We start from the raw sequence: 15,210 nt of genomic DNA on the forward strand, positions 1-15,210 counted from the left end.
AGCAGCCTCCTGCTTCGCGCCTAATGAACGCATGGCCTTTAATATATCCTAAGAAAATAAATGCTAAAACACTTGTTACATATGGCACTGTAGAATCACGTATTTTAATGCAGAAAAAATAGAACAAAAATCTGAAAGCATGGCGCCAATAAGACTGCTGCTCACGGATGACCACCATGGTAGTGGACAAATAACAATAACCTTGCGTATTAATAATGCACGAGCAGCTTTGGTTTATCCGAGACTCTAAAAGTATCCGATTGCAGACGAGGAGCCCTTAACGCCGGGGTCCCGGAGCCCCTCCGGGTTCTCATAATAATCAGCCACCGATCAAAGCAGCGCCTGGGCGGAAAACAAAGAGAACCCCCCGCGTGGAGACCTCCAAGCGCCTTTCATTTTAAGCAATGCCTGCTGCAGGGGTGGGCCCGTTGCGAACAGCATGGCGGAATTAATTCAATTCAATGGTGTGGCCAACAGTGATGGGGAGGGGCGGGGAGGGGGCGAAGGGTGCAAGGGTAAATATGGACATGGACGGGGTCGGATGAGGGAAAGAAGAGAGGATATTGAAGGCAGGGACGAATGACAAGTTTAGAAGAGAGGAAACGAGAAGGGAGGGCTGAAGTGAGGGGGAGGAGGAAGGGGATGAAAGGATGCTGAAAGGCGGAGTAGGAGGAGAGGTTACGAAAAGAATGAAGGAAAAGAGGTCAAGCAAAGGCATGAAGCAACTGAAACACAGAGGGAAGGCAGAGAAGGGGAGGGGGGTGGACAAATGCGACACAGCGGGGAGGGGGCGGAGCGGGTAAGAAAAAAAAAAAAGACTGAGGGAAGGCAGAGAAGGGGAGGGGGGAGGAGAAATGCGACAATTTTTTTTTGTTGTACTTTATATTTGCCTGGCTATATACATATATACAAGCATGTACTCAGTTAGGTAGTCATGGCTGTGGAGAGGTCAGTAGCACGTCAGGCATCGGCAAACTGGTCGGTCAGATTGGGGAATTAAAACAAGTTAAAACGGTGAGCCACCGTTATCAAAGTAAATGCGCGCATGGTGTACTGCAAATGAAAACAAGCAGCTCAATAGGAGTGGTGGGGGCGGGCACAGAGAGACAAGGGGGGAGTGGTGCAGGGGACACAAGGAGGCACTGCAGCTTCCGCCCTGCACGCTCCCACAAGCAAAACGAGCCAAGACGGAGGGCATTGCTGTGGGGAGGGGGGGGGGGAGGAGAAATGCGACATGGCAGGCAGGGGAGGGGGTGGAGCGGGGGTGTGGGAGGAGTGCGGCTGAGGGAACAGACGGTGATTTGGTGCGCATTGACCTAAAACCGCACGGGCACAGCACCAAATCGCCAGTTGGGTAAAGTCTGTTTAAAGCCCTATAGTCTCGCTCTGCTCAATGCGCATGCGCATTGAGAGGCGAGACCTAAAAATGTTACTATCTACAGTGATTGAGTTACATGCCTGTAACACTGCTAATGATGCGCAGACAACTTTCATACAGTAACGTTTCATTTCCATCTTATTACACCTTCTGGCGGTATTTCAAGGAACATTCTTCCAATAACTAAAGATACAACTATTTTACCCAATCTACTTTATTGTCGCAATATTACACTAACTGTATTACAGGTCTTCGGACTCACCAGATCCCTTGTAGAGAGGCATCACCTTGATAAAATAACACAGTCTTATCTTTACCGTTTATTCCTAAAAAAAAACACTAGGTTTTCTTTAAGTTGTAAAGAAAAGCAATATAATAGGAAAGGCGACATGATCAATGTATCTGGTCATCTTAAGATGAAAGTGTAGCATCTCACCTTTGCAAGACAGACCCACTGCAGAAAATAACAAGCATTAGAAATGCAATAGGTCTCGCAGCATTAGAGTTAGTGCTTTTAGAATTGTTAATGGGTTTTTTTGTAAATCTTTAGCATGAGGTTGAGGGTGAGTGAGGGTGAGTGTGAGGGTGAGTGGGTGTGAGGGTGAGTGGGTGTGAGGGTGAGTGAGTGTGAGGGTGAGTGAGGGTGAGTGAGGGTGAGTGAGGGTGAGTGAGGGTGAGTGAGGGTGAGTGAGGGTGAGTGAGGGTGAGTGAGGGTGAGTGAGGGTGAGTGAGGGTGAGGGTGAGTGAGGGTGAGTGAGGGTGAGTGAGGGTGGGTGAGGGTGGGTGAGGGTGGGTGAGGGTGGGTGAGGGTGGGTGAGGGTGGGTGAGGGTGGGTGAGGGTGAGTGAGGGTGAGTGAGGGTGAGTGAGGGTGAGTGAGGGTGAGTGAGGGTGAGTGAGGGTGAGTGAGGGTGAGTGAGGGTGAGTGGGTGAGTGTGGGTGAGTGTGGGTGAGTGTGGGTGAGTGTGGGTGAGTGTGGGTGAGTGTGGGTGAGTGTGGGTGAGTGTGGGTGAGTGTGGGTGAGTGTGGGTGAGTGTGGGTGAGTGTGGGTGAGTGTGGGTGAGTGTGGGTGAGTGTGGGTGAGTGTGGGTGAGTGTGGGTGAGTGTGGGTGAGTGTGGGTGAGTGTGGGAGGGGTTGAGGGTGAGGGGTTGAGGGTGAGGGGTTGAGGGTGGGTGAGTGTGGGTGAGTGTGGGTGAGTGTGGGTGAGTGTGGGTGAGTGTGGGTGAGTGTGGGTGAGTGTGGGTGAGTGTGGGTGAGTGTGGGTGAGTGTGGGTGAGTGTGGGTGAGTGTGGGTGAGTGTGGGTGAGTGTGGGTGAGTGTGGGTGAGTGTGGGTGGGTGAGTGTGGGTGAGTGTGGGTGAGTGAGGGTGAGTGAGTGAGGGTGAGTGAGTGAGGGTGAGGGGTTGAGGGTGAGGGGTTGAGGGTGAGTGAGGGTGAGGGGTTGAGGGTGAGGGGTTGAGGGTGAGTGAGGGTGAGGGGTTGAGGGTGAGTGAGGGTGAGTGAGGGTGAGTGTGGGTGAGTGTGGGTGAGTGTGGGTGAGTGTGGGTGAGTGTGGGTGAGTGTGGGTGAGTGTGGGTGAGTGTGGGTGAGTGTGGGTGAGTGTGGGTGAGTGTGGGTGAGTGTGGGTGAGTGTGGGTGAGTGTGGGTGAGTGAGGGTGAGTGAGGGTGAGTGAGGGTGAGTGAGTGAGGGTGAGGGGTTGAGGGTGAGGGGTTGAGGGTGAGGGGTTGAGGGTGAGGGGTTGAGGGTGAGGGGTTGAGGGTGAGGGGTTGAGGGTGAGTGTGGGTGAGTGTGGGTGAGTGTGGGTGAGTGTGGGTGAGTGTGGGTGAGTGTGGGTGAGTGTGGGTGAGTGTGGGTGAGTGTGGGTGAGTGTGGGTGAGTGTGGGTGAGTGTGGGTGAGTGAGGGTGAGTGTGTGAGGGTGAGTGAGGGTGAGGGGTTGAGGGTGAGTGAGGGTGAGGGGTTGAGGGTGAGGGGTTGAGGGTGAGTGAGGGTGAGGGGTTGAGGGTGAGTGAGGGTGAGGGGTTGAGGGTGAGTGAAGGTGAGGGGTTGAGGGTGAGGGGTTGAGGGTGAGGGGTTGAGGGTGAGTGAAGGTGAGGGGTTGAGGGTGAGGGGTTGAGGGTGAGTGAGGGTGAGGGGTTGAGGGTGAGGGGTTGAGGGTGAGGGGTTGAGGGTGAGGGTGAGGGGTTGAGGGTGAGTGAGGGTGAGGGGTTGAGGGTGAGTGAGGGTGAGGGGTTGAGGGTGAGTGAGGGTGAGGGGTTGAGGGTGAGTGAGGGTGAGGGGTTGAGGGTGAGTGAGGGTGAGGGGTTGAGGGTGAGTGAGGTTGAGGGTGAGTGAGGGTGAGGGGTTGAGGGTGAGTGAGGGTGAGTGAGGGTGAGTGAGGGTGAGGGGTTGAGGGTGAGTGAGGGTGAGGGGTTGAGGGTGAGTGAGGGTGAGGGGTTGAGGGTGAGTGAAGGTGAGGGGTTGAGGGTGAGGGGTTGAGGGTGAGGGGTTGAGGGTGAGTGAAGGTGAGGGGTTGAGGGTGAGGGGTTGAGGGTGAGTGAGGGTGAGGGGTTGAGGGTGAGGGGTTGAGGGTGAGTGAGGGTGAGGGGTTGAGGGTGAGGGTGAGTGAGGGTGAGGGGTTGAGGGTGAGTGAGGGTGAGGGGTTGAGGGTGAGTGAAGGTGAGGGGTTGAGGGTGAGTGAGGGTGAGGGGTTGAGGGTGAGTGAGGGTGAGGGGTTGAGGGTGAGTGAGGATGAGTGAGAGTGAGGGTGAGTGAGGGGTTGAGGGTGAGTGAGGGGTTGAGGGTGAGGGGTTGAGGGTGAGTGAGGGGTTGAGGGTGAGGGGTTGAGGGTGAGTGAGGGTGAGGGTGAGGGGTTGAGGGTGAGGGGGTGAGGGGTTGAGGGTGAGTGAGGGTGAGGTGTTGAGGGTGAGGGGTTGAGGGTGAGTGAGGGTGAGGGGTTGAGGGTGAGTGAGGGTGAGGGTGAGTGAGGGGTTGAGGGTGAGTGAGGGTGAGGGTGAGTGAGGGGTTGAGGGTGAGTGAGGGTGAGGGTGAGTGAGGGGTTGAGGGTGAGTGAGGGTGAGGGTGAGTGAGGGGTTGAGGGTGAGTGAGGGTGAGGGTGAGTGAGGGGTTGAGGGTGAGTGAGGGTGAGGGGGTGAGGGGTTGAGGGTGAGGGGTTGAGGGTGACATGGGCGTCCCAAAAGTGGGGACCCCGGTCAATTGCAGCCTCTTATGTGCCGTTGGAGGACGATGAAGGCATCCCACGGGACAGGTTGTTCAACGTCCTCAGCCCAAGAGGGTCAGCAGCTGTTTGCGCTCACACGTGGGAAATGGGGCCTCCTCTGCCACAAAACGCTTAGAAGATCAAACAAGCAGCTCAGCTAGTATTCTAGCACTGATCAGTACCTCATGTCAACACTTTGACTGCGGGTGACATGCCTGGCCGCCATCTTGAATTGTCGTGTATTCCGATGAGCTGCAATACAAGTACGCCTACTTCTCGGGTCTACATCACAAAAGCATAACGTTCGTACTATCGGCAGGGCTCGGCACTACGTAATACATATGAGGCGAAACCTACTATTTTAACATAATGTATTTACTGTTATACCTAACAATTATTAACTAAGATCTTAAGAGTAATTTCAATGATTTAGTAACGTTTGTAGTACTTTACGCTAATGTGCTCAAGAAGTACCCCATTCTAAAATGGCCGCTAGATTTGCAGTTTTCGGTCATCAAACCCACGATAACCAACATCAAATTGGTTTCTATCTCAGTTAAGGCTCATTGAAGTACAACCTTTGTATTCCTAGTTAATATATGTTTATGCAATCAAGAGCATTTCGAAGCGGCCGTCACAGGTTATCAACTTCAACTTTAGCCTCTCCTCAACCGCGCCTTCCCTCTATCTGCAATCCATTCAGATCGAGTAAGACACAATCCATGTGGCTCGGGGAGTACTATAAAACTGAAAGCGTTTGTGATTGGCTGTGGTAGAGCGAGCGCTCACTGTCCGGCTATCCGATTTGCTGGCATTGTGCGTAATTAAATATGCTTTGCTACTGTGTTTGTGACTGGCTCAATATTCCATGAGCAGCTGTGCCATTAATACAAAACTTTTGAGGAAGGACTGATGAGTAATGGAGCCTGCCGTTAATAATCGCGCTCCTAATTTTGAAGGGATGTCCTCCCCTATAGGGGGTGGCCCGTGTGCCCTGTGCATGACAGTCCCTTCGCGCTATACCTGCCCCCGATGTAACATGTCTTACTGTGGCTTGAGCTGTTACCGTGGCGTGCGGCATCGTACTTGTTCCGAGGCTTTCTACCGGGATGAGGTGCTTCGGGGACTACAGGAGGCAGCTAGGAGCGAAGGGCGAAAAGGGGATATAGAAGGTATATTAACAAGGTGGAGATGAGGGTGAGCGAGGAGGGGACGGGGGACGGGGGGCGGGGGGGGGGAGGACTTTCACATCGAAGGGCGGTGGGGCCAGGGAGACGAGAAAGGAGCAGCGAATGGAAACTAGCGGCAGGCAGGCAGGGGAGGAGAGGAGGAGGGGGGAGGAGAGTAGGGGAGGCACGGCTCATGACCATAGCCGTGTTCGGGTAGTCAAGTAATGGCCGTCAGCCAGGCAGGATTAGATGAGGGCCGGGGGTGACATTCCTGTGCGGTTTGGGGTTTAATCGCGTCATTGTTGTCTCCATCGCGGCCATCAGAAGCACAGATATTTCTGCTCGCCATTGGAGCCGGCTCCGACATGGAGATCAAAGCAAGGTGGGGGGAGGAAGCAGAGGGGGCGCCCGAATGCAGCATTGTAACACGGCGGGCAGGGGAGGGGGCGGGCAGGGGAGGGGGCGGAGAGGGGAGAGGTGCGACACGGCAGGAAGACGGAAGGAAGAGAGGGGAGGGGGTGGAGAAATGTAAGTGCAGGGGAGAGTGGGTGTGGACGAATTTATTTGGCATGTCTGCAGAGCACATTACCTCCTGCACCTCGTGTATATGGAGAGTGCAATCTGTTGTCACTAAATGTGCTATTTGATGGTAAAAATGAAGTGTGCTGGGGAAACAAAAAAGAAGCCGGAGGGAAGAGAGGGGAGGGGGGAGGAGAGCGAAAGGATCGGAGACACGGCGGGTAAAATAAACAAAAAAAAAGCCGGAGGGGAGGGGGGAGGAGAAATGCGACACGGCGGGAAGGGGAGGGGGCGGAACGGGGGCGACACGATGGGTGATTGCCAGTGGTCCACAAAACCAGCCTCTCTTGAGTGGTAAAGATCTACGATGTCATACGATGTACCCCCCAGATAAATCTCACAGCTAACGCTAGTTAGTAAAGTCCTGCCGTGAGGGCTATTAAATGGTTCAGCATATTGGGTACTGTCCCAGGGCATCCTCTAACGTGAAATGTGCACAACTGCCTTCTTACTGGGATAATAAACATGGCCGACGCTTCTCACGTGCGCTTGGTGCCCTCAGCAACGTTACCCAAGGGCTCCTGCAACCAGCCGCATGCCAGAGACTGTTCGGTCGCGTTCATTAATTGGTGCGGGCGCAGTAGTATATTGCATGGCGGGATTACTGGCCGCTTTGTTTCCTGAGAGGTTGCGGCGGCTTTGTGTTGGAGGCCGCTCCATCGACGGGAGAAGGTATTTACCATGATTAGCAGTGTCTGAAGATTACAGGTTGGGCCCGTCGGTATCATGCTTTCGGGGCGAGCTTCAGTATGCCGTAAATGCAGGATCCAGCCAAAGTGTACGTCTTGGCAGAGAGCTTAAGAACAGTTGTTTGCCATGGAGCCTGAGTCAGACCTCGGGAGGAGGAGAGGAGACCTAGCTAATAAAATACAGGCTTTCAAATCAGAGTGCAGGCATGATCTGCCAAAGACAGTGCAGGCATCTGTTGTCACTAAATCGGCGGGTAAAATAAACAAAAACAAAAAAAAAAGCCGGAGGGAAGAGAGGGGAGGGGGGAGGAGAAATGCGACACGGCGGGAAGGGGAGGGGGCGGAACGGGGGCGGAGAGGGGAGAGAGAGAGAGTAGGCAAGGGTAAACAAACACGGACGTGCACGCGCCCGTGACTTTTAAGGTCAATGCGCATGCGCATAAGCTTAATGCGCATGCGCATTGACCTTAAAAGTCACGGGCACTGCAAGGAATCGCCACGATTCCTTGCAGTTGGATAAAGAGTGGATGAGCCCCTATAGTCTCGCTTGCTCGATGCGCATGCGCATCGACAGGCGAGACCTAAAAACTACAGAAGAATGCACTAGGAGGTTAAAAATAAAAACAGTCTTAACATAAGGAAAGACGCCTTAATACCCACTTACATGCTGATTTGTACAGAGTGAAACCAGATAATGTGGATACAATTGTGGCTTCCATGCTGAAATTGTGTGATCTTGGGCAAATATTTAATTTCACTTAGGTAGGTTCTGGAATGCCATGTTCTATGGGATGCTACTAGACCATCTTTGATGGGCTTCTCAGAACCTGTACGCTAAATTACCATATTTGTGCCGCTAAATTTGCTAATCCATGGCGCTATATCCTGAGGGGTCTGGTGATTGCTGTTCGTTACCCGAGGCCGAATGTATCCTTTCTTAGTATAATCTTCAACAGCTGTTACAGTTTGAAGCGTATTCAATGGATTGGTCTACTTTTTGTAAGTTTCTATGTAATGGGCTTTGTCAACTAGGCTTTTTGTTATGTAGTGGGGTCGCTTTTCTGGCGTTGCAGATTTCCAGGTTTTGGTGTGGGTAGGTGAATTATCCTATTAGTCTTAAGCCTCTCAGGAGGCAAGGAATAGAGATAAAAATAACTGAATATAATTAAAACCTGCCTCAAATTGTAGTTCAGGGTTTTTTACTTGTACATTTTTTTTCTCAATTGCTCAGGTCGGCCGAGAGATCTCTTCGGGCCACTTCGAGGGCCTTATCACGACAAAAGTTTGAACCCTACCACTAGTCTTAACCTCCATTACACAGAAGAAGGATTTGCCTTGAGGCTTGAAGCTGTACCTTTGTCTTCACCTGAAATGGAGCCAGCAAAGGACTTCCAGACCTTGGATAGAAAGCTAGAATGTGAGACTCAACAGTCACTCCAACAGGAAAAGGAACGGGCCCTTAAATTACCAGGTGACCGCTCATTTTATTCTTTGACAGCTCACTCGTGATCACTTGCTATCTTTTCAGCGCCAGGATGCCCGCAGGGTTGCAGAGCGCTTTATAAATGCCAATAAATAAAATGTTCATGTAGTTGGTACTGTAACTTCAACTTGTAAAACTATTGTAACTAGTTACCCTGTCTTGCCAGGTGCTTGAGTCCTGTTGCTTGACGTATTGAAGCTAGGGCTACTATAATACAATATACTGTTGCTTTTCGCCATTATACAGTACATCATAGTGCTTCTCAGCTGGCTCATCTTCACTCCAGACTTTTTAGGTCGAGCCTAGACTAAAGCAAAAGCGAAGCTTTTGCTGTCTAGGGCTCGACAACTTATGTTATCACTCTGGGGGGGAATGTGGACAGCAGACTGACACGCGCTTCTCCTGCCGGAGATTTTACCTCGTGGGCGCGCACGGTGCCGTGCCCCTCTCGCGCCTCATATTCCCGTGCGCAAACACTCACACAGCCACACTCATGCATGCGCACATACACAGCCACATGCATACACAGACACACACACACACTGCATACACACACACCCCCCCTTAAACAGACCCACGCGCACACAGACAGTCACACGCACAGACACACTCGAACACACACACGCGAGTATACTACTCCCCTCTTTCAAACTCATGCCAAATGTTTTGATACGATATGAAAAATCCACTGTCTCCCTGTGACCCCAAATGTTTCTTGCATACTCTAGTATAAACTCTTTGGCTGAATTTCCTCCATTAATGATTGTGAGATCTGTAGCAGCACAGGACATGTGGCAGGGTCATTTAAGGAAACCAAAATCAAGCGACGGTGCCCAAAAGATGGAAAGCAGCCCAAGTTAGTCCTATCTTGATAAAGCCATCTTTAGATCAGAGTGAACCAGACAATTACTGTCCCATCTCACTACTGCCTTATTTCGAGAAGGTGCTTGAATCCTTGGTAAACAAACAGCTTACCGTCCATCTGGAAAGCCACGGATTACTTAATTTATCACAATCAGGATTTTGGGCAGCACAAATCACTGAAACAGCAGTAGTAGAGATGAGGGATAACATTCGGTTAGCTCTGGATAAAAGAGAATCGACTATGCTGGTTCTTTTGGACTTGTCCACTGCTTTCGACACCATCTCCCATGGCATTTTAGAACAACGGATCTGGGAGATGGGAGTCCGAGGGAAAGCCTTGGGCTGGTTTAAAAGGTATTTAAAAGACCGCACCACTACTGTACACATAGATATCATGGTAAATTGTAATAGACCAGTAAGCATCGGAATTCCTCAGGGTTTCACCCTGAGCCCGATGCTGTTTAATCTTTATGTAACTCCTCTGGCCAGGATAATCGGGTCATACGGGTATGAGGCCAGGTGATATGCTGATGACACCCAGCTGCTGATCACTTTTGGTCCCGACCCTGCTGACACTATGGTCCGGTTTAAAAACTGCCTGACCCATATCAATACCTGGATGGGCAAAAACAAACTTGCAGCTGAATGGCAGTAAAACCAAGATCATTCTGTTTGGCAGGGCCGAGGGGTATTGGTCTAGCAGATGGTGGCCTCTGGCACTAGGCCTCTGCCCGTTCCCTAAACAAGTAGTCTGCAACCTAGGAATAACAATTGATAACAAGTTATCCATGAAAAACCAAGTCAGAAGTGTTCTAGGCACTTGTTATGGGCTTCTGAGGAAGTTGTGTAACATTTTTAAATGGCTACCCATTGAAGCCAGGAAGCCGCTGATCCAATGCCTATTTGTGAGTAGCATGGATTAGGTGAATGCCTTATTGGCCTCCCTAAATGAAGACCTCTTCTCCAAATTGCAAGTTTTGCAAAATACGGCGGCTAGATTGATCTTAAACCTTTCACCTAGATCTCCCTCTGCCCCAAATATGCGGTCCCACCATTGGCTTCCAGTTAGGAAAAGAGGTCACTTTAAAATCTTGTGCCTCACTCCTAAAAGTATATATGTACTGGTACCGGCTATCTAGTGAAAAAACATAGTATCAGCCTAACAGAACATTAAGATCTAGTGCAAAACCTTTTCTCACACCCTTTCTTTTTCTTTTCTTGCTCCCTATCTCTGGAACAAGTTACCATCCCAGCTTCGTTCTATGGCGGACCACCAGGGTTTTCGTAAAGAACTGAAAACATGGATGTTTGACCAATAATTATGCAAATCAAGAACTGGATCAGGCTGCTGGAGCCTCTGCAAGCGCCATGAGACCTAGCGGTGATTTGTGCGCTATACAAGTGTCTCTGACTTGACAAAGCGGAGGACTCTACCAGTGATCAGGGTTATTGAAATCTCTGTGGGGGAAAAAAACGCACCTAAAACTGTGCATGACTTGGAGCTAACTTACGATTGTATTTCTTTTTTTTTGCCCCCTCCCTACTTCTCTTGCCTGCCTGTCAATTGCTATTTCTTAATTCCTGAGGCCACCCCCCCTGGATTCACATGCTGGGTATTAATCAGCCATCTAGTGGTTGTCGGGAGTTATTGTAGTCCCTTTCGAACATTTGATGTTCTGCACCTTCTAGTGTGATGTCTGATATATGCCTGTAAGTGCTTTGTTATGGTCACCATCTTAAGATTCTTTTTTCCATTGTTTGTTCTAAGTAGTGCTAACTGCTCTGAAGCTCAAGGTGTAAGGGAAGGTTTTTTTGGGGATGGGCGCTCAAAAGAGCAGTGGAGTTACTAAATGTTGTATTTCGACCAACTGTTGGTAGACGTTCCTGAAAGAGCGACATCCTTCAAACTGTGCCAGGGGAATGTCCGTTATATAGAATGTTATTCGGAACCTAATGACATGACTCCTGAGGACCTAGTGGTTACCTGAGTCTACTAATGAAGGCCATCCTGGTCTAAGACCAGAAATCCCAATGCAAAGAAGTGCTAGAGTGAGGAGTGGAGCAGGCTCATACCTGGTGAAATGGGAAAGGTTTTAGTAAAAGCTGGGTCAAAGACACTACAGTAGCTTTGTACCTCGGTCACCTTCTAGGTTAGGGGCTCATTTGCCTCTAAAGGTACATCGGTCATGTTGATGGATAGGACTACCTGCTGGTCCAACTAGAACGCATTTGCTACCTTCAGTAGAATGACTATATGACATTGCTAGCCTGGTTGCCCAGGTCATTCTCTCAAGTGTTTATGGTAATACATTTCATTGCATAAGGGATAATGTGCAACCTATGCGTGGTGATGGCATTACTCCTGGACCAGAGTGAGTGGCAAGGTTCACACTAAGGTTTTTAATGGAAATTCTGAACAGTTAAACCCCGTCAAGTTACCACTCACTGGTGAATTGAGATGCAGTATTCTTTAGATTCATTTTTTCAGTTGTTTCTGTGCGTATAAAGAAATCTGCTAGATCCATTATCCAGTAAATTCGCAAACTTAATATTTTATTAGCTTGCAGAGGAGTTTGGCCTCTTAAGGGAAGGGGAAACTGTTTAACCGTTGTTTAGATGGCCTGTAGGGCAACCTTTGAAAATAACACATTTCCTGTAAATTTCCATTCAAACTTTGGTAATAGCAGTCATGAGTGGGGTAGGATGTCCAGTTTCTCTGCTTGTTCATCCGCGTCTAAAGTAAATAGTAGCACTGACTTGTCTGCTTGGATATAAAGTGTTATTTAATGTATGCAATTTGTGATTAATTTCGGTTCTTTCCTTAGGTTGTGTCGTCTCTTGCAAATCTTCATGGGATCGACTGCAGGACCTGTGCCGTTTGGAGAAGTTGTCATGTACTTTGCTTGATGTCAATAAGAAGAACCTATGTGACTTTGAAGTAGAGTACCTATGTGATTATAAAAAAGTACAGGTAAGCAGAGCTGCTCCCGCACTTTGTATTTCTGTTCTTATTTTAATCATGCACCTAAGCACTCTTTTAAGCCATTCCTTTTGCTCTAGCTTGTATGTTTGTAAAAGCCCCATTTCAAGTACGGAGGGCTAATACTGTTAATGTTGGGATGGTTTTTATTTTATTGCTAATTTATTTACTTCTGTATGGTTCTTAATTTACCTTGTTTTTACTGGATTTTTATGGTGCCTAGCTGCTCCTTGTTAACATTTAATTGACCAATGTTCGATTTCTGTAATTATTCATGATGATTTTTATGTGTGATATATTGTATTAGGCTTTTATGGACGGATCGACCGAAATATAGATTATTTTGACCCTCAGATGCCCCCCCTTCCCCTCCCCTCCCAGACTCTGAACTAGACGGTACTGGCAGTTTCCACGTGCGCTTGCTAACCAGTGGCAAAGCATTTACTACTTACCGTATTTTCCGGCGTATAAGACGACTTTTTAACCCCTTAAAATGTTCTGGAAAGTCGGGGTCGTCTTATACGCCGGATGCTAAATTTGAAGGAATGTTTTCATGCGTTTATACATAGCGCGGACTACACCCGAAGGTGTCAGACTGCTTTTGCATTATATAAAAAATGGGCTGATGTGAGCAACAATAACAATGGACAAATTACAAAAGCAAACATTGAGTTACATGGATCAAAAGTGACAATAGCGAGCAATCAAAATACATGAGGTAGCAATCGGTACATTCCTGGAGAAAAAGTGATAAGTGTGCAGGTTACAAAAGCATACAAAGTACGAGCCAAAATAAAATACATTCTCAAAATGGCTATGCAGGACTGCGTTGGACTGCACTGGAAGTGGGGTAGTCTTATACGGCGAGTATAGCACGAAACCTACATTTTATTAAGCAAAGTAGGGGGTCGTCTTATACGCCGGGTCGTCTTATACGCCGAAAAATACGGTAGGTTTCAGTGGCTTCAAGGTTTGGCGAGTGATCTCCACAGAGGAAGCATCCATACACAACTCGGCAGCAACAGTTCTTCCCAGTACTTTTGGACAGTGATCCAGGGGCAACATCCTACTTGGCCCTCTGTCCCCCACCCGGCAGCTGTTGCAAAACCACTTGGACATCCCTTTGCTGCCCACAATGACTTGGTGGGAGGACTTGTCACCTTCTACCTCGCTTGGTGGAGTATCCCATTTGACCAATGGGTGCTTCAGTTTGTGGAACATGGTTAGTCCCTACCTTTCTAGTCCCACCCATTGGATATGCCTCCCAAACCACAACACCTCCCAGAGGATCTTTTGTCTATCCTCAGAGTGGTTCAGGTGCTCTCCAAAGGGAGAAATACAGAGGATGCTGACATCAAAGATTGGAACTGACTGTTAGTATAGTCATTTCCTGGTGCTGAAAAAGGATGGAGGCCTTGGCTCTATATTCTGTCCCCTCCTTCTGAACTTCATCTTCCAGAAGGGCAAACTCAAAATACCCTTGACAAGGCTGTCTACCCTGGCTGTCTACCCTGGATCAGAGACTGCATGGTGCATTGGATTTTCAGGCAACCCACATATCGCAGAACTATTCAAGATGCCAGAAGCATTTTGTTTTCCCTAGCTTTTTGTATGTATGTATGTCCCAACCGATTATGCTAACTATCGGCAGATGTAGCTTCTCCCACTTCTTGGTAAGGTTTTTAATAAACCATCCTCCACACACCTAGAGAATAATCTCATATTGTATCTCTCATAATCTGTTTTTTGGCAGTTCTAGATTCTACAAGGACTTTGCTGGATAAAGCTGGTACTTCTAGATCTGTTAGCAGCCTTGGATACGGTCTCCCATTCCATCCTTATCCAGAGACTACAATATGGTGGTCTATCCAAAGTTATAAAGCATGGTTCAGTGACTTCCTAATAGAGAGAACCCATGTGGTCGTGATGCACCCTTTCAAATCTTGGATCGTTTACATTTTCTCTCCTGAGTCCTACACTTTTTCACATTTACGTTGCCCCACTTGCGAAGATTGTCAAGTACTGTGGGTTTGAAATATTATCCTGTGTGGATAATGCCCTATTGGTGGTCTTCCTAGGACAATACCCATAAGCCTACAAAGCTAGATTTATTGATTTATGAGAGGTGGCGGCTTGGATTAGTCTGAGTCTCTGAGGAGAGCCAGAAATCCACCTATTTGGGAAGGCGCAAGAATTGTGGTCAGAAGGCTGGTGGCCGAAAAAACTAGGTTCAATTTTCTGTCTTGAGGGAGTAGTAAAAAAACATTGGTTTTCTGGTCGACAAGAAGCTCTCCATGGAGGAACTGCTGACTTTCATTTACAGTACTTGTTTCAGCACCCTATGACTGCTCAGTTTCAGCACCCTATGACTGCTCAGGAAAATGTTCCACTGACTCCCAATGAGTTCAAGGCAAATGATGGTCCAGGCCCTCATAATTAGACAATTGGACTTTGGGATCACACTTTTGGTAGTGGATATGAAACACACTCCAAACTACAGGTCGTACAAAATACAGCAGTCTCTTCGTCTGTAAACTTCCTTCCAGTTCTCCTGCACCCATTTCAAGAACTTTGCACTGGCTACCTGTTAAAATGTAATCTGTTAACTCAAGTGCCTTACTTCTGAGGCACTTTTCGGAATTGGCTCTACATATCTTCGTACCAGGATTTCATGGTACTGCCCGGGTAGAGACTTGATCTATGAATAAAGCAGTATTCAACTTGCAGCACATATGTACACCCGGGTGCGGAGGTGGTTTGTTTTCCTACCTAGCTTTCCACCATTGGAACAGTGTAACCTTTCTAATTTGCTCCTGTCAGGATCTTGGCAGGTTTAAAAAATTGGTGAAAACTTGACCTTTTAAAGTATCAT

The 15,210-nt window shown here is 48.7% G+C and overlaps 1 protein-coding gene across 1 annotated transcript in view; it reads left to right on the forward strand.

Annotated features, from left to right (window-relative positions):
• SUV39H1 (SUV39H1 histone lysine methyltransferase) overlaps positions 1-15,210 on the forward strand; it is a 66,793-nt gene that overhangs the window by 17,285 nt on the left and 34,298 nt on the right. The window contains exons 2-3 of the mRNA XM_086940346.1: positions 8,243-8,482; positions 12,184-12,329. Of these exons, the coding sequence (XP_086796472.1) occupies positions 8,243-8,482; positions 12,184-12,329 (386 nt within the window). The remainder of the gene's footprint in view (positions 1-8,242; positions 8,483-12,183; positions 12,330-15,210) is intronic.

This window comes from Lissotriton vulgaris, chromosome 10 (assembly GCF_964263255.1).
Source record: "Lissotriton vulgaris chromosome 10, aLisVul1.2, whole genome shotgun sequence".
Lineage (NCBI taxonomy): Eukaryota > Metazoa > Chordata > Amphibia > Caudata > Salamandridae > Lissotriton > Lissotriton vulgaris.